The 20,652-nt window shown below is 38.0% G+C and overlaps 1 protein-coding gene across 5 annotated transcripts in view; it reads left to right on the top strand.

The window, feature by feature from the left end:
* The window catches only part of FAM189A1 (family with sequence similarity 189 member A1), a 489,776-nt gene that overhangs the window by 354,204 nt on the left and 114,920 nt on the right, over positions 1–20,652 (top strand). For all 5 annotated transcript variants that reach the window (XM_032835966.1, XM_032835968.1, XM_032835967.1 and 2 more), the window contains one exon: positions 18,764–18,874. In XM_032835966.1, the coding sequence (XP_032691857.1) occupies positions 18,764–18,874 (111 nt within the window). The remainder of the gene's footprint in view (positions 1–18,763; positions 18,875–20,652) is intronic.

Here is a 20,652-nt window from a genome sequence, read left to right as displayed (position 1 = left end):
AACTTTTTTCTTGATACACACTATTGAGGTAAATAATGTTTCGCAGAAGTTAGCTTACTTTTATATGGGTGTGTACATGTTGGATCACGATCTAAAATAGAAAAAACATTTCTTGGGGCTCCTGGGTGGCTCATATGGTTAAGCATCTGCCTTTGGCTCAGGTCATGATCTCCGGGTCTTGGGATCAAGCCTCACGGGGAGTCGGCTTCTCCCTCCGCCTCTCCCCCTGCTTGTGCTCGAGCTCTCTCTCTCTCTCTCTCTCTCAAATGAATAAATAAAATCTTTAAAAAGGAAAAGGAAGAAAATACATTTCTCATTGGGTACAAAAAAGTGGATAGAACTGTTAGTGATTAACCATGCCCACCTGGGAATCACTACCTGGTTCAGATGCAGGCTTCATGTAACTAGCTCTGTTAATTTAGGCAAGTTATTTGTATACAGATGTTTCCTCACCTGTGAAATGAGCTGATGATGCTCATGCTATGTGTGATAATATAATTAGATTTTAGAAGTATATGCAAAGTTCTTGGTACAAATGCCTGGTGTGGAGGATTTTAGTTGTTTACTTTGTTCCTTACCTTTTTAAATTTATTTTTTAATCTTGGGTCTACAGTAAAGTTTTTGTTTGTTGTTTGTTTTGTTTTGTTCTCAGGTTTTCTGTCATTATCTTCTCAATCACTGAGTAGGAGTTACTGGTTCAAAAGTTCTATCAGTATTCTTCTAGCCTGACTATACTGTCTGGTGCTTGGAAAACTGTAACTCCTGGTATATTGTGAGTACAGCCCATATGAAGTAGAGCAGGACAGACAAAAGACCTATTCTGGGCCTGAGAGCTAACTGTATAGTGAAAGGGTATGGGTTTTGAGGTTGTCTGACAATTTGAATCAGGGCTGATGCTATGTCAGCATGGTGACTTGGGGTAGATTTTAAGTTCTCTGAATCTCATTTTACCTATAAGATGGGAAAAACAGTAACTATATCATAGTTTGTTACATAGATTAAATGAGTCCAAAGAAAAGAGCTCCTAGTTTCCTCCCATTGTATTCCTCCATAGCCTCTGGCAAAATGCTGTTTACAGAGATTCAACAAATAATTATTCAGTGGGTGAATAAGTGATTGTTTGAAAAGCTATTACAAATTAACCCTGAAATGAGATAATTTACTTTAGCTAACAACAACAACAACAACAAAAAAGTGGATTTGATCAACCCTCGACTAAATGAACCCTAGAAGGGTCTATGGTGGGTTTGTAGCAGTATAGAAGAATGTGATAGGTTACTGTGTTTTCATTCTCTTGAATTAGAATTTGCATTTATTTCATCAGTGGAATATAATTGGGCCTTGAAGGCATTTTTCTTCTTGGTTTGCATTTTATTTCAGTGTATAAATTATCTTGTGACTGAGCATCCTGCTTACCGGTCCCCTACCTCACTGACTGAATCCCCTTCTGGAGTGTTTTAGCACTGGTATTTTCACCTGTATGGTAAAAACTGTCATGACCCAGAACCCGCTATCAGTTCCGTCTGAAGCAGATCTCTTCTCCCTCTCCTATACTTTTCCATAGAGATGTTAACAATTTACCTTTAATGAATTACCATTTTGCTTCAGATTTTATCTTTTTTTACTTTTTTCAAATTTTTATTTATTTTAAGGAATCTCTACACCCAACATGGGATTTGCACTCACCACGCTGAGATCAAGAGTTGCATGTTTTCCTCCAGAGCCTGCCAAGCGCCCTCAGATTTTAAAATGTAAAACATTACAGGCCAGATGAAGCCCTCTGTCTTTTCTTTTTACCCTTCCCAGATGGTCAAAAGTTTGTGGACATCATTCCATGGTATGACTTAACACTTTTACCCGCCCCCCACATACAAATATGAACAATATGTAGTATTTTGTGAGCTTCTATGACTTATATAGGGCGTATTATACTATACTCTTGCAACTTGCTGTTTTAACTCACCTTGTCCAGCCACAAAGGTCTGATTTGTTCTTTATAGTTGCTCCTTCATATGGAGAAAAATTAACAGTTTATCCATTTCCTAATGGTTGGACAGGTCCTTTCCAATTTTTTGCAATTTGCCTGCAGCATATAGCACTTCCTTAGGCACATGTGAGTTTCTCTAGTCAGAAATAAATAGAACAATCATGGGGCATTGCCAGATTGCTCTGGAGCTTGTGTTAAATTACAATTTGCCAACATAGTAGAGATCTTTTTCACTGACCCCGCCCTTACGAAAATGAACCCTTCCAGCCTTACTGTGGGTATGTAGTGATGATTTGCTATAGTATTAACTTGCATCTCTAGTTTACTAGTGACATTTTTTTTTTTGCCATCAAGTTTTATGTCTGTTAGACATTTTCTATTTTTTGATTGATTTGTTTGATTTCTTTATATGTTCTGCATATTAATCCATTGTCTGTTATATCTAGGGCAAACGTCACATTTCACTTTTTTTTTTTTTGGTCATACAGATGATTTAGTTTTAATGTGTCAAAATCATCAATGTTTTATTTTTAAGGGCTATATTTTTTGTGTAGGGCTTTAGAAAAAAGTCTCCCTAATCCTAGTAAGTGTTAAAAATGTTTGACTTTCACATTTATGTTTTTAATCTGTTTTTGCATATGATATGAGGTATGGATATAATATTCATTTTTTTTCTATATGGATTGCCTAGCATCAACTTCTCATAGTTTATCCACACTGATTTATAATATGCTTTCTATAATATACAATATTTCACATACATATAAATTTTGGCGGGGACTAAATTGATTTATATGATTTCCTATCCCTTTGCCAATACCATGCCATTTTAATTCTATAGCATCATAATGTAAGGGTTTTTTCTCCTTTTCAATTCTTACAGCTTTTATTTTGGTCTTGATTTATTTGCATTGGCTTGGAACTGCAAACATTCTTGAAAAGAAGTGGCAACATCAGGCCTCAAGGATGTTCCTGATTCCTTGTTCCTGATTTAAAAAAAATCATTTTTAAGATATTGTATTAACTATGTTTGGTTTCAGTTTTCTTTCCCATAAATATCCTTATTTGTATTTTTAAATATCCAGCCTGTTCCTAGCTTGCTTAAAGATGTTTGGAAAAATTATGAATAGTTTTTTTTTTAAGTTGTATCATATTCTTTATTAAACTGCTAGATGATTAAATTTTTGTTTTTACTCTGCAATTTCAGTATACTTTTTAACGTAGTTTAGTGTAGTAACACTGATAGGTTTTTCTGATACCTAACAATCCTGGGACAAATCCTTCTTGTGGATGATACATTTTAAAACAATTTTTTTTATTTGCTAAAAATTTATAAATTGTATGTTGTGGGTAATAAGGGGAATTAGTCTATAATTTTCCTATATTGTATTGCATTATTGGCTTTGAGAATACATTTTTTTTATTTTTATACCCATACTTACAGAAGAGTTGTAAGCACAGTGCAAGGAATTTTTATCCCCTCCCCCACCAGCTATTTGAGCACTTTAGTTATCATGTTTCTTTAGTCTCCTTCAGTCTGCAAACAGTTCCTCAGTCCTTCTTTGACTTTGATCATCTTGACACTTGAGGACTACAGGCTGTTATTTTGTAGAACATCTGCAATTGTAATTTGTCTGCTATTGCTTTATGATCAGATTCAAGTTATGCATCTTCAGCAGGAATACCATAGAAGTGATGCTGTATTTTTCTTTTTGGATCCTATCAGTGGCACAAAATTTCAGTTTGTCCTGTTGTTTGGTAATTTTGATCACTTTGATTAAAGAAGGTTTTGTTTTGTTTTGTTTACCATTCCCCTCTTCTAAAATTATCTATGCTCCTTTGCAATAAATTAGTAAGTTATGTGGGGAGATACTTTGAGACTTTGTAAATAGTCCTCACCAAATTTTCAATTTATTCCTTGTCTATTTCTATCTGTGTAGACACATGAGTTATAATCTCTTACTATCATTATGTCTTTTGATACTCAAATCATCTCTGATTTGGCCAGTGAGAACCTTTTTAAGCTGACTTGTGTGTCTTCAGCATGCTCCCATCATTCTGAGCACTTCTCTACTTTCCAGATCTATTATCTACTGAAAACTGTTGAGATTACATTTATAACATCATTCCCATTGTAACACCATAGTGTTCTTCTAGTTCCCCCCGCCCCCATATTTGTACCTATCTTTTCTCCAGCAATGAGTAACTCAGATTCTATTATCCTTACAGTGTTGATTTGACCAATCCCCCTATAAGTAACCCGTCTGCTATTGTGGCGGCTACCCCTTCCCGCATGGGGGATGCCTTCTTCTCCCCTGTGCTGAGCTCACATCCCACAGGAACTGCCTTTCTCTGGGCATACAGCCACCTCTCAATTCTTGGGCTCCAGCTCCCTCCTGGGGCCCTTGTCTTTCACTCCTTCCCCATATATATCTTGCTCTGTTCCACTTCATGGCTTTAGGACTGAATTGCCCAAGAAATAGAAAACATTGTTCTATTCTTGTAAATGAGTTGGGCTGCTCTTCTTTTGTCATATTATAGGATTACATGTTTTTGAAAGTTTTGAAGAAATCCCCCTGTAAAAGATTCTGGGCCTGGTGTTTTTGGTAGGTAGATTTTTAATTCCTAATTTTATTTCAATAATGGGATGTTCAGATTTTCTTTTCAAATTACTTTTGGTCACTTGATTTTCTAGAAAGTGTTTTTATTTTTTTTTTTTAAGATTTTATTTATTTGACAGAGTGAAATCACAAGTAGGCAGAGGGGGAGGGGGAAGCAGGTTCCCTGCCAAGCAGAGAGCCTGATGCTGGGCTGGATCCCAGGACCCTGAGATCATGACCTGAGCTGAAGGCAGAGGCTTAACCCACTGAGCCACCCAGGCACCCTTCATTTATTTTCTGAAGTATTAACAAAGTTTTCTTACCCAACCTTGGGATACTCTGAATATCAGAGTCCTGTTCTCTGATTATAAATTGTCGACCCCTAAGTGTAGTCAGTGGGGATATAATAAGCTTCCATACACATTAGTAAGTAGATTTTATTTGTTTTGTTTTATATGGGAAGAAACAGATTTAAGAAGGTTTAAGTATTATGCCATATAAAGAAAGGACATACAAACCATCTAAAGGTAGTATAATGACACAGCTTGAAGGCTGCAAAACAGGCTAATTTCTAAAGATGAGCTTGAAGTGAAACGTAAAGGAAAAAGCTGACCTTTCATGGGAACTGAACAACACAGTGACTGTGTTTATTGGTGAATCTTTTTTCTTTTCATGGTAGTTATCTCATTTTGTACCTTTTGTGAGCTTTTCTTTTATTCTCGCTGGGAAATAGCAGGCCTACACAAGTACCCTCCAAGACTTATTTGACAATTTAGATTCTCATTTTAGGCATTTTTTAAAAAGTAACAAATGTGTCATTGTTTCTTGCTGTTATATAGGAGATAATAATAGTTCAATGTGATCAACTGTGTTTTGAAATGTGTGGAGGCCACAGACACAGATTCCTAGGCTCCAATTCCTATGAGAAATTACTGAGTTTATGACAACTCTAGCCATCGTTTGTTGGATTTTTTGCCCCTGTGTTGCCCTGCATTTGCATTTAGCCCATTATATACTCAGACCCCTTCACCTATCTCATTTACTAATATGGATGCATTTTGTTTCATAAGGTACACTTTAAAGGACGAATTAGCTTTTATGGTTTCAAAAATTTTTCGTTGTTAGACTGATAATCTGCCTGAGTACTCAGATTCATGGTTAACAAACCTAATTTTTCTGTGTTGGTCTCTGATATTCAAAATTGTTTTTCCCTATTCTAGGGCCAAAGTTCATGGAATCAAAGTGGAATTTAAATTATTCTGCCCCAAAGTATCAACAGCTCTGTAGTCACTAAGAATGTGTGTTCATTGTTTATTTGGAATTTAGCTGAAAGTTTTGGAAATCTACGTAGAAGGGTTTTCTATGGACTAGAATCATATCTTGATGTCCATGTCCCCAAACTAATTTGGTTCTGTACTAACATTTGGAATTGAGTCTCGGAGAGCAACTGCAGCAGTACTGATCTCTGAAAATATAAAGACAAAGGACCTTTCCCAGGTCAAGGTCATTCCCTAAAATACACCAGATTGTGGGCAGTCGAAGTAGAGTCTGGGTGATTTTACTGGACCTTCACCATAGAGGAGAGTCTGCATCTATCCATGTTGGCAACCACACCATTTTTTATAGCATCTGGCTCCTGGTAGAGACTCAGATATGCTGAATGAGTTAATGAATGAATGGTCCATTAGTCCCTACTTGCATAGTCCTATTAATAAGAGCTGACATCCAGTCATCTTGTCCTCTGCTTGGCACATATGCAGGAAGTGTTTGATGAACTGTCAAGCTGATCTTCAGTGACATTGTTTCCTCCTCCGTCTTGCTTCTTACAGATACTCATTTCCATTTTGATCATTGTGCAGCTGCTGCCTATGGATTTCTCCCCACAACCTCATGCTCATTCAGTAAACATTTTTTTCAACACCTCCTGTGGCCCAGTTGCTGAGAATGCAGTGGTGGCAAGATACACACGATCTCGACTTCTACAGCAGAGAATCCAGCCTCATCTGTAGAAATCAATAAAGACCTCTCAGAAGAGGCCAGTATCAGGTGATGGCTTAGGGATGAACAAGAATCAGGTGAAGGAACCAAGAGGGTGTTTGGGAAAAGAAAAATAACATGAACAGAAACTTGAATTCCAGGAGTTAAAAGATACTCACTATGGGGGCACCTGGGTGGCTCAGTGGGTTAAAGCCTCTGCCTTCAGCTCAGGTCATGATCTCAGGGTCCTGGGATCGAGCCCCATATCGGGCTCTCTACTCAGCGGGAAGCCTGCTTCCCCCTCTCTCTCTGCCTGCTTCTCTGACTACTTGTGATCTCTGTCTCTGTCAAATAAAAAAAAAAAAAAAAAAAAGATGCTCACTATGGCTGGATGGTACAGGGTGTGGCAGGATGGTACAGGGTGTGGCAGGAGCAGTTGGAGATAGGCTGAGGAAATGGGCAAAGACCAGGTCAGCCATGTAAAGGTTTGTTGGGCCTTGGAAATTCAAACCAAGGAGTTTTATTAAGACAAGGAGATGCTACTGAAGGGTTTTGAGCAGAGGAGTAGTATCTTTCATTCATTCATTCACTCATTCAGCAAATATGGATGAATTGTCTAGCTAGGCTTTCGTGGTCATCACTGAATAAAACAGAGATCCCTGCTCTCTATAATCCATTTATACTTTAGTAAGATTACTCTGGTCCCAGAGTCAAGGAAGTTAAGACTGGTGGCAGGAAGAACAAAGAAAAGCCATCCATGGAGACTCAGGTTATGATCATTGAAACTAGAGAGTGGCACCAGTGGGGCTGGCACGACTTCTTAAATAGGATTAACAGAACTTGCTGATTTATTAGGTGCAGTCAGAGTAAGGGAGCGTGAGTCAAAAACACCTCATACCCCTAATGTGGGAAATTAAGGAGGATGGTGATGCCAGGTATCGGACAACATTTCAGGAAGATTTTCCTGATTTTGATCTTCTATGCTAAGTGAGTTTGAGGAGCCTCTGAGATGTCCAGATGGAAATGCTGAGGAGACACTTGTTCATAGATGGTAGAATAGGTCTAGGAGGGAGACAAAAATAAGTCACTAACATAAATGGAGCCATGCGTCATGTTCTTAGATAAGGTTACACAGAGGGGATTTACAGCATAAGAGCCACATATGGATGTTGTGGTTATTAGGAATGCTCACAAATCATCAGGCTCTTTCTCTTTGGGACATTTGGTAGGACTGTACTTTTCCATCCCTTTGAATGTTGAGTGTGGCCCATGTGCCTTCTTTGGCCAATGAAATGTGAACAGATATTGCATGTGACATCTCCAGCAAGAGCTTTAAGTTCCATGGCTGAAATGATTATAGGAACATCACTGAAGTGAAACCTTCATTGGCTTGGGTGCCTAAGTGAACCTAGGGCAAAACCCACTTGACTTATTTTGGCCCTGTAACAGAAGAAAAAATACACTTCTGTTCTGTTAGGCCTCTGAGATTTTAGAGTTATTTTTAACTTCCCCCATCCTCATGGGTCCAGAAATTGATCCAGAAGTCCTACCCTGATACAGAGGAGGTTGCAAAGATGACCATATGTGTTATGTAATGGAAAGGCATTTGGTAGAAGTGACTTTTGTGGTAACTTGAAGAAACATATCAACGCCTAATAAACCTGTAATTCTAAAGTTAGGAAACAGAACACTAGTAGCATGAATGTTGGTGCCTGTGGCTGGGTCTAGCAACAATTTCAGGAAAGAGGCAAAAGTGGAAAAGCTTGGCTGGTATGTGTTTAGGGATGAATAGAATAGAGAGAATCTAGAAGTGTATGGCTATGCAAGTGCTTCTGAACCCCCAACCAGTGCAAAATAAAATAGAGAGACAAAGGCAAATTAAGCCACAGTCTTGGGGCAAGGATCAAATCCAAGGTATAGTTGTTCCTCCTGTTGTCAAAATATATGAATGTATTACAGTGGTTTAGGATAAAGATTTAACTAGGGTTTGGATGTCCAATGTTTTTAAAAGGACAAGATGAGAGAAAAGAGTTTAAGTGTGGTCTTTCCCCGAAAGCCTGAAGACCAAAAGTACACAATCAAGTTGAGAGAGAAAGAACATGATGGGGGGGGGGGATACACACACACACACACACACACACACACATTTTTATATGTGTATGAAATCTAATCTAATCTAATATGAAATCTAAGATGTATGCCTAGAAAAAAAAGTAAAGGTGTGGCTATAGGCATGATTCCAAGCAAAGCTAAATTTAAAAAAATATCCCTAACAATAAAAAATAAAACAAATGAATCTGGGTTCAGTAAGTAGCGTAACCACACATAAAGAAAGGTTGGTCACTCTAAAACACAGTAATTTGACCACTTTTTCTTGGTAGAATGTACTCTAAGAATAGAAAGAAATACAAAAATCTTTAATTGTTTTCAAGGATCATGCTTTTGGTGCTAGTATTAGTATTGTCATTTTGAGACTGTTGTGTGGGTATCATGAGCTTAAATCAAATGGATAATTGCAATGAGAAATAAGGTTTCTGGCATGGTTGATAGGAAAGGTTGATGTGATTAAGTAAAAACCCTGTAGTTTTGAATTTGAATCAGAGACATCAGGCCCCTGATATATTGTATCTAACAACTGAAAATAATTGAAAACAGTGACCACATAGCAAGGGCATCTTTGGCCTGAAAAGTATGGTATTTAAATACCATTCTCATTGAAAGGAACCAGGCTGTACTGGAGAAATGGCTGGTTCCAGGGCTGGGCTAGGGGATGTGTGTGATGATCTTGGAAAATCTTGTCATATTAGAAAGCAAGAAAGCTTTCAAAGTCTACTAGAGTTGGGTCAACTTGAATTGATGCTCTCTTGCTAATGACTCTGGTGATTGAAACATAGGAAATTTGTTTAAGTTTGTGGCTCATAATGAATAAAACACACACACACACACACACACACACACACACACACCGCAAACAGTACTTTTGGAGGATACTAGGAACCCAACTGATTTTTTTTAATAAACATGTGTTAAGGATTATATTTGACTCATTTAATGGGGGAACCAGTAAAATGCTACAACCAGTTCAAAGGAGAATTCAAGCAATGTACACACATAGGCCATCCAAAATGCTGAAATAAACTTATAATAAATATAAAAATGGTCAGCATCCATGGGTGGCAGTCATTGCCTTCCACCAGACAAAATTCATTTCCATTTCCATTATCAAAAATAATTTACAGGGGTGCCTGGGTGACTTAGTTGGTTAGGCATCTGTCTTCAGCTCAGATTGTGATCCCAGGGTCCTGGGATTGATCCTTCATTGGGCTCCTTGCTCAGTGGGAATTCTCTTTCTCCTTCTGCCTCTGCCTTCTGTTCCTCCTGCTTGTGCTCTCTCTCACCAAAATAAATTTTAAAAATCTTAAAAAATAATTTACATTACTAGGATTATTCTACACTGTACAGAGTTGTCAAATAGCTTAAAGACAATGAAAGGCACTAATAACTCAAAAGCGTACACTAGGCAGGATATCCAGTATTTTTTTTCCTATTTAAAAGTTTTTAACAAGTTTTTGTGATACTCTCTCCCCTCTTGATGATATTATCTTAACGATTATTCTTGATCACAAGAAAAGTTTTGTTTCGAGGTGCCTTGGTGGTTCAGATGGTTAAGTTTTTGCCATTGGCTCAGGTCCTGATCTCCAGGTTCTGGGATTGAGCCCCATGTCCAGCTCCCAGCTCAGTGGGGAGTCTGCTTCTCCCTCTTCCTCTGCCTTTCCCCCTGCTTGTGTTTTCTCTGTCTCTCTATCTCTCTCTTAAATGAATAAATAAAATATTTTTTTAAATATTTTTTAAAAGAAAAGTTTTGTTTCATTAGATTTAGCCTGATTATTTATAAAGGTACAGCAAGAGTATTAACTAACTATATAGGCCTGAATTTATTTGGTAAATCTAGCTCCATATCAACTAATTATTTTGAATCTGGAAAATAAGTGAAGAATCAAATGTATATTCTGATTTTCCTATATGAACTGTACCGTAGGGTGAAAAAACAGTTGATGAAGGCAGAGGACCATGGAGGAAGAGAGAGAGTTAAAAAGGAAACAAGACAAAACCAGAGAGGGAGACAAACCATAAGAGACTGTTAACCTTAGGAAACAAACTGAGGGTTGCTGGAGGGAAAGGGGATGGGGGGTTGGGGCAACAGGGTGATGGACATTGGGGAGGGTATGTGTTGTAATGAGCACTGGGTATTATATAAGACTGATGAATCACAGACCTGTACCCCTGAAACAAATAATGCATTTTATGCTAATTAATTGAATTTAAATTTTTAAAAAAGTTGATGAGGAAAAGTGTTCTATATACTGATCCCTGGGAATAAAGAACTATGAAATGATGGTGTTATACTAGCACTGTTTTGGAAACCCTAATAAATTAATGGTCAAAGCAATCATTAAGAACGGCTGCCAACATCACAGACATTATTTGCCTTCTATTAGTCTCAATTTGATCAAACTTCTATGTCTAACCACCAAATTACAAAAAATCCAGAGAATGGGCAAACGTTAACTAATAGGAGGAGACAGCAAGGTTCAGACTATAGAAAACTCAAAGAACAAAGTAACAGGTCTCTTCAATAGATTTCATAAAAGAAAAAATACAATGGATGGGAAAACCCATCAACTAAAAAATATTGCAAAGACGCAAAACAATTAGTTACTCTATATGGAACTAGCTCCTTCATATCCTGTGTAAAATGATTTTTAAAAAAATTTTGAGGAGGAGTCAAGATGGTGGAGAAGTAGCAGGTTGAGACTACATCAGGTAGCAGGAGATCAGCTAGATAGCTTATCAATCCATTGCGAACACCTACAAATCCAACAGGAGACCAAAGACTAGACGAGCAACAATTCTAGAAACAGAAAATCGACCACTTTGTGAAAGGTAGGATGGCAGAGAAGTGAATCCAAAGCTACAGGAAGATAGACCGTGGGGGGAGGGGCCGGCTCCCGGCAAGCGGCGGAGCAACGGAGCACAAAATCAGGACTTTTAAAAGTCTGTTCCGCTGAGGGACATCGCTCCAGAGGCTAAACCGGGGTGAAGCCCACGCGGGGTCAGCGTGGCCTCAGGTCCCGCAGGGTCACAGAAGGATCGGGGGTGGCTGAGTGTCACAGAGCTCGCAGGTATTAGAACGGGGAAGCCGGCTACAGAGACAGAGCCGAGGAGTGAGCTCTCAGCTCGGGGTTACCTTGAACCGGTCGCAGGCTCGGTGAGCTCGGAGCGCGGCCGGACGCCAGGGTGACGGGAGTAATTGGACGCTGTTCCCTGAGGGCGCACTGAGGAGTGGGGCCCCGGGCTCTCGGCTCCTCCGGGCCGGAGACTGGGAGGCCGCCATCTTCCTTCCCGTCCTCCGGAACTCTACGGAAAGCGCTCAGGGAACAAAAGCTCCCGAAAGCGAACCCGAGCGGACTACTCAGCCCGGCCCCTGGTAAGGGCGGTGCAACTCCGCCTGCGGCAAAGACACTTGAGAATCACTACAACAGGCCCCTCCCCCAGAAGATCAACAAGAAACCCAGCCAGGACCAAGTTCACCTACCAAGGAGAACAGCAGAATTCCAGAGGAGGAGAAAGAAAAGCATGGAATTCATGGCTTTCTCCCCATGATTCATTATTCTTGCAGTTAATTTAAATTTTTTTAAATTTTATTTTTTTTCTTCTTCTAAATTTTTTTAACTTTTACCCTTTCCTCTTTTAACATTTTTTAACTAGTTTATCTTAAATACCTTTCATTAAAAAAATAATAACCTTTTTTGAACCTTCATTATTACAGTCATATTTTATCCTTCATTGTATCTAACTTTATTTTTTGTATACACATAGGGTTTTTTCTTCTAAAAAATTTGGGGTACAACTTCTAATAGATCAAAATATACCCTAAATCTAGCTCCGGGCTTGTTCTAGTCTTCAGCCCGAGCAAAATCTCTCCACTTTCTTTTTCCTTATTCTCCCAACCAACCTACTTTATCAACTCCTTTTTTAGAAATTAAAAAAAAATTTTTTTTCATCTTTATATGCATATTCCATCCCTTCATTGTATTTACCCTTATATATGTTTTTCATTCTTTAAGATTTTGGGAGGTAGTTTCTTCTAAGAGACCAAAATACTCCCAAAATTAAATGGGTGACCCTGTTCTAGTCACCAGTCCTATATATATATTTTTTTCTTTTTTATATATTTTTAATTTGTCTTCTGTTTTTTAATTTTTTTTTTCCTGAACTTCTTTTTATTCCCATTCTGCCCCCAGTGATTTTAGGTCTCTTCTGATTTGGTTAAAGCACATTTTCCTGGGGTCTTTGCCACCCTTTTAGTATTTTATTTGCTCCTTCATATATTCTTATCTGGGCAAAATGACAAGGCAGAAAAACTCACCACAAAAAAAAAAAGAACAAGAGGCAATACCGAATGCTAGGGACCTAATCAATACGGACATTGGTAATATATCAGATCAAGAGTTCAGAATGATGATCCTCAAGGTTCTAGCTGGGCTCAAAAAAAGCATAGAAGATATTAGATAAACCCTCTCTGGAGAGTTAAAAGTCCTTTCTGGAGAAATAAAATAACTAAAATCTGACCAAGTTGAAATTAAAAAAGGTACTAATGAGGTGCAATAAAAAATGGCAGCTCTTACTGCTGGATAAATGAGGCAGAAGAATTAGTGATATAGAAGACCAAATGACAGAGAATAAAGAAGCTGAGCAAAAGAGGGACAAACAGCTACTGGACCACGAGGGGAGAATTTGAGAGATAAGTGACACCATAAGACGAAACAACATTAGAATAATTGGGATTCCGGAAGAAGAAGAAAGAGAGAGGGGAGCAGAAGGTATATTGGAGAGAACTGTTGTAGAGAATTTCCCTAATATGGTGAAGGGAATAAGCATCAAAATCCAGGAGGTGCAGAGAACCTCCCTCAAAATCAGTAAGAATTGGTCCACACCCCGTCACCTAATAGTAAAATTTACAAGTCTTAGCGACAAAGAGAAAATCCTGAAAGCAGCCTGGGACAAGAAGTCTGTAACATACAATGGTAAAAATATTAGACTGGCAGCGGACTTATCCACAGAGACCTGGCAGGCCAGAAAGAGCTGGCATGATATATTCAGAGCACTAAATGAGAAAAACATGCAGCCAAGAATACTATATCCAGCTAGGCTATCATTGAAAATAGAAGGAGAGATAAAAAGCTTCAAGGACAAACAAAAACTGAAAGAATTTGCAAACACCAAACCAGCTCTACAGGAAATATTGAAAGGGGTCCTCTAAGCAAAGAGAGACCCTAAAAGTAGTAGATCAGAAAGGAACAGAGACAATATACAGTAACAGTCACCTTACAGGCAATACAATGGCACTAAATTCATATCTCTCAATAGTTACCCTGAATGTTAATGGGCTAAATGCCCCAATCAAAAGACACAGGGTATCAGAATGGATTAAAAAAACAAAACCCATCTATATGCTGCCTACAAGAAACTCATTTTAGACCTGAAAACACCTCCAGATTTAAAGTGAGGGGATGGAAAATAATTTACCATGCTAAAGGACATCATAAGAAGGATGGGGTGGCAATCCTTATATCAGATCAATTAGACTTTAAGCCAAAGACTATAATAAGAGATGAGGAAGGACACTATATCATACTCAAAGGATCTGTCCAACAAGAAGATCTAACAATTTTAAATATCTATGCCCCTAACATGGGAGCAGCCAACTATATAAACCAATTAATAACAAAATCAAAGAAACACATAAAAAATAATACAATAATAGTAGGGGACTTTAACACTCCCCTCACTGAAATGGACAGATCATCCAAGCAAAAGATCAACAAGGAAATAAAGGCCTTAAATGACATACTGGACCAGATGGACATCACAGATATATTCAGAACATTTCATCCCAAAGCAACAGAATACACATTCTTCTCTAGTGCACATGGAACATTCTCCAGAATAGATCACATCCTGGGTCACAAATCAGGTCTCAACCAGTATCAAAAGATTGGGATCATGCCCTGCATATTTTCAGACCACAATGCTCTGAAACTAGAACTTAATCACAAGAGGAAAATTGGAAAGAACCCAAATACATGGAGACTAAACAGCATCCTTCTAAAGAATGAATGGGTCAACCAGAAAATTAAAGAAGAATTGAAAAAATTCATGTAAACAAATGATAATGAAAACACAATGGTTCAAAATCTGTGGGACATAGCAAAGGCAGTCCTGAGAGGAAAATATATAGCAGTACAAGCCTTTCTCAAGAAACAAGAAAGGTCTCAATTACACAACCTAATCCTACACCTAAAGGAGCTAGAGAAAGAACAACAAAGAAAGCCTAAACCCAGCAGGAGAAGAGAAATCATAAAGATCAGAGCAGAAATCAATGAAATAGAAACCCAAAAAAAACAATAGAACAAATCAACGAAACTAGGAGCTGGTTCTTTGAAAGAATTAATAAGATTGATAAATCCCTGGCAAGACTTATCAAAAAGAAAAGAGAAAGAACCCAAATAAATAAAATCATGAATGAAAGAGGAGAGATCACAACCAACACCAAAGAAATACAAACAATTATAAGAACATATTATGAACAACTCTGTGCCAACAAATTTGACAATCTGGAAGAAATGGATGCATTCCTAGAGACATATAAACTACCACAACTGAACCAGGAAGAAATAGAAAACCTGAACAAACCTATAACCAGTAAGGAGATTGAAACAGTCATCAAAAATCTCCAAACAAACAGAAGTCCAGGGCCAGATGGCTTCCCAGGGGAATTCTACCAAACATTTAAAGAAGAATTAATACCTATTCTCCTGAAACTGTTCCAAAAAAATAGAAATGGAAGGAAAACTTCCAAACTCATTTTATGAGGCCAGCATCACCTTGATCCCCAAACCAGACAAGGATCCCATCAAAAAAGAGAACTACAGACCAATATCCTTGATGAACACAGATGCAAAAATTCTCACCAAAATACTAGCCAATAGGATTCAACAGTACATTAAAAGGATTATTCACCACGACCAAGTGGGATTTATTCCAGGGCTGCAAGGTTGGTTCAACATCCGCAAATCAATCAATGTGATACAACACATTAATAAAAGAAAAAACAGGAACCATATGATACTCTCCATAGATGCTGAAAAAGCATTTGACAAAGTACAGCATCCCTTCCTGATCAAAACTCTTCAAAGTGTAGGGATAGAGGGCACATGCCTCAATATTATCAAAGCCATCTATGAAAAACCCATCGCAAATATCATTCTCAATGGAGAAAAACTGTAAGCTTTTCCGCTAAGGTCAGGAACACGGCAGGGATGTCCGTTATCACCACTGCTATTCAACATAGTACTAGAAGTCCTAGCCTCATCAATCAGACAACAAAAAGAAATTAAAGGCATCCAAATCAGCAAAGAAGAAGTCAAACTATCACTCTTTGCAGATAATATGATACTATATATGGAAAACCAAAACTGCTAGAACTTGTACAGGAATTCAGTAAAGTGTCAGGATATAAAATCAATGCACAGAAGTCAGTTGCATTTCTCTACACCAACAAGAAGACAGAAGAAAGAGAAATTAAGGAGTCAATCCCATTTACAGTTGCACCCCAAACCATAAGATACCTAGGAATAAACCTAACCAAAGAGGCAAAGAATCTATACTCAGAAAACTATAAAGTACTCAAGAAAGAAATTGAGGAAAACATAAGGAAATGGAAAAATGTTCCATGCTCCTGGATTGGAAGAATAAATATTGTGAAAATGTCTATGCTACCTAAAGCAATCTACACATTTAATGCAATCCCTATCAAAATTCCATCCATTTTTTTCAAAGAAATGGAACAAATAATCCTAAAATTTATATGGAACCAGAAAAGACCTTGAATAGCCAAAGGAATATTGAAAAAGAAAGCCAATGTTGGTGGCATCACAATTCCGGACTTTAAGCTCTATTACAAAGCTGTTATCATCAAGACAGTATGGTACTGGCACAAAAACAGACACATAGATCAATGGAACAGAAATAGAGAGCCCAGAAATAGACCCTCAACTCTATGGTCAACTAATCTTCAACAAAGCAGGAAAGAATGTCCAATGGAAAAAAAGACAGCCTGTTCAACTAATGGTGTTGGGAAAATTGGACAGCCACATGCAGAAAAATGAAATTGGACCATTTCCTTACATCACACACGAAAATAGACTCAAAATAGATGAAGGACCTCAATGTGAGGAAGGAATCCATCAAAATCCTTGAGGAGAACACAGGCAGCAACCTCTTCAACATCAGCAGCAGCAACTTCTTCCTGGGAACATCGCCAAAGGCACGGGAAGCAAGGGCAAAAATGAACTACTGGGATTTCATCAAGATCAAAGCTTTTGCACAGCAAAGGAAAACAGTGAACAATACCAAAAGACAACTGACAGAATGGGAGAAGATATTTGCAAATGACATATCAGATAAAGGGCTAGTATCCAAAATCTATAAAGAGCTTAGCAAACTCAAGACCCAAAGAACAAATAATCCAATCAAGAAATGGGCAGAGGACATGAACAGACATCTCTGCAAAGAAGACATCCAGATGGCCATCAGACACATGAAAAAGTGCTCCACATCACTCAGCATCAGAGAAATACAAATCAAAACCACAATGAGATACCACCTCACACCAGTCAGAATGGCTAAAATGAACAAGTCAGGAAATTACAGATGCTGGCGAGGAGGCAGAGAAAGGGGAACCCTCCTACACTGTTGGTGGGAATGCAAGCTGGTGCAACCACTCTGGAAAACAGCATGGACGTGATTAAAAATTTGAAAATAGAACTACCCTATGACCCAGCAATTGCACTACTGGGTATTTACCCTAAAGATACAAACGTAGTGATCCGAAGGGGCACGTGCACCCGAATGTTTATAGCAGCAATGTCCGCAATAGCCAAACTATGGAAAGAACCTATATGTCCATCAACAGATGAATGGATAAAGAAGAGGCGAGATATATATATATATATATACACATATATATATATATATATGTATATATATATATATACACACACACACACACATACATATATATATATACATATATATATACACAATGGAATACTATGCAGCCATCAAAAGAAATGAAATCTTGCCATTTGCAACGACATGGATGTAACTACAGGGTATTATGCTTAGCGAAATAAGCCAATCAGAGAAAGACAACTATCATATGATTTCCCTGATATGAGGAAGTAGAGATGCAACATGGGGGGTTCGGGGGGTAGGAAAAGATAAAATGGGATTAGGAGGGAGACAAACCATAAGTGACTCTTAATCTCACAAAACAAACTGAGGGTTGCTGGGGGGAGGGGGGTGGGAAGAGGGGGGTGGGGTTACGGACTTTGGGGAAGGTATGGGCTATGGTGAGTGCTGTGAAGTGTGTAAACCTGGTGATTCACAGACCTGTACCCCTGGGGATAAAAATACATTATATGTTTATAAAAAAATAAAAAAAATTATAAAAAAAATTTTGAGCTAATTAAGGAAATATGAACTCTGAACATTTGATATTAATGGTTATGCTAGAGGTGATGATGTTATGTTGGTTGTGTTTTCAAAAACAGTCTTATTTTAGAAACATACACTGAAAGGATGAAATAATATCAGTCTGATATTTACTGCAAAGCGTTCTAGAGTGGAGAAGGTATAAATGAAACACAACAGACCATGAGTTAGTTAGTTGTTGAGTCTGGGTGATAGGTATGTGGGGTGGGGGCTTCATTAAACTCTCTTCTCTGGTTTTGCATAGGTAGGAAGTTTTCCATAAAAAATTAAATAAATATAAAGTCTTTCTAATAAATAAACTACTTTCTGTTGGTTTTCTTTAGTCATTTCTAATGTATTATTTTTGAGACAATATAAAACTATTCTGAGCCTATATAATGTATAGTGTTTTCAAGTTGAGCCTCTAAAATATTTCACGATGTAATTCAAATTTTGAGAAATGATACCATCTTTTAAAAAAGAAATACAACTGTTACTCTTATAATTATTCGATAAACTGAAGGCTTTTTAAAAAGCCAAATCACTTTTCCTTCGACCTTCTCCAAGTGAATAATCCATTTTTTGTTTGATTTGTTTCCAGATAACCTTTTTCATGCTGCTCTCTGCAGTGTGTGTAATGCTGAATTTGGCTGGTTCAATTCTCTCCTGTCAGAATGCTCAGCTAGTGAACTCCCTAGAAGGCTGTCAGTTGGTGAGTAATGAAATGCAAACCTTTTGAAAAAGGTCACAGGCTTTGATTTTGCCTGAAAGTAATTTTAAAAAATAAATTTTTTTATATCCTTGGATTTAGTCTGATGTTTTATAATTGTATAGGGAATTTGAGTTAAGTTGGTTCATTTCTAAACATTATCTCAAATTAAAACTCAGCCTACTTGTAAGTCAGTTACTAAAAGCGTATTTCTCAGGATCACGGCATAGTGCTTTTAGAGCAAATGTCTTTAGCAAATATTATATTTTGGCATTTGTGGCATTGATTTTTGTCCCCACTGAATTTTTAAAAATCAATTGTGTAAGTTGATTGTAAGTGCCGTGATACATATGAGCTTGATAATGGGTACATCAAAACAATTTAGTTCACTTTTTTTTTTTTTAATTCAAAAAGTGGATTACCTTTTAGATCTAGGAGAATGGTAGACAGTGTGTTGTGTACTTTGTAGGGGATCAATAAATGCTTTGTGGGATAGAAGCTTCATTCCATATCATGACTTAGCTCCTGGGACTGAGATACGTGCTTCCGGGTGGGGCAATCACATTTGTTAAGGGGCGTGGGGGGTATATAGTTTGACTCCCGATAGGATCATGGCTGCTAGATGCGAGACACTGGTATTTGTTGATTAATCTTGGAGACTATGCAGTTACCTTTTAGAGCCATTCTCTTCCACAGCTGCCTGTGCACTTGCTGGGCCTGGGGCTGTTACTTCTGAGAGGTCAGGGGCTATCCTGAATTACCCGAAGCTTCTCCATAGCAGAGCCATGCTTTTTGTCTTGTGACCATGCCTTTTGGGTTCAGAGGAGCAGCTGTTGGGAAACCTGCCGCTCTCTCCAGTTTTTATCTACCCAGGCTAGAAGGACTAGGATCCCTTGGTACAGTTTCAATGCAGAGGCACCTACTGAGTTCCAAAAACTAACTGTGAGAGCTTCAGCTTGCTACTTTCTGTTCAGCTGGCCTAGACCACACTGATCAGATTTCATCCAGTTAGGATGTACAGAGTATCCTTGGTGTACTGCAGTATTGCTCATGACCGCGAAGAATTGATACAACCTGGAGCTCCACCACCCTCAGGAAGGATGACTTGCCAACTTCTATCCGTAACTGAGCCAGCCTCTTTGTTCCTAAATACTAGGTGCTGTGAATCCTAACATCTGGCAACTAGCAACAGACTGGCCATTTCCCCCTCTGACCCCCAGGCTCATACTTGGCCAGTAATTTCCGAGCGTGATCAACGTGGTCACTTGCTGAGGTGTAGCATGAATAGTAGAGAGAGTAGGGGATTTGGACTCAGCGAATCAGGATCAAAGTCATGGCTTTATAACCCCCTAGTTAATGACTTAGAACAAATCACCTTCCCTGTCTCAGCTTTACTTCTGTTTCCTATTAAGGGTGGATATTTCCTGCCCTGAGCTTTTTCCTAAGATATGTAATAAGATAGGATTCATAAAATGCATGAAAGTATACTCCTTTCCTGTTACCAAAAAATATGTAATTACTACAGAAAATTCAAAAAGCAAAAGGCACTTTATTATTATGTTTATTATGTCGTTCCTGTATTTTCTGTGCATAATAGGTGTGTATGTGTATGTATGTGCATGTATACATAACATGTGTGTATTTAACATACGTTTAAATGTGCTGTACTCTCCATGCAGCTTTGTGATTTAATTTTTTATTGGTTGTGAACATTACGTATAATATAGTATATTACATATATTATATTATATATATTATAATATAATAATGCTTTAAATTCT

Source organism: Lontra canadensis, unplaced genomic scaffold (genome assembly GCF_010015895.1).
Source record: "Lontra canadensis isolate GAN:19392208 unplaced genomic scaffold, GSC_riverotter_1.0 scaffold89, whole genome shotgun sequence".
Lineage (NCBI taxonomy): Eukaryota > Metazoa > Chordata > Mammalia > Carnivora > Mustelidae > Lontra > Lontra canadensis.
The sequence above is the reverse complement of the archived record's forward strand: the minus strand, read 5'-3'. Positions and strand labels throughout refer to the sequence as shown.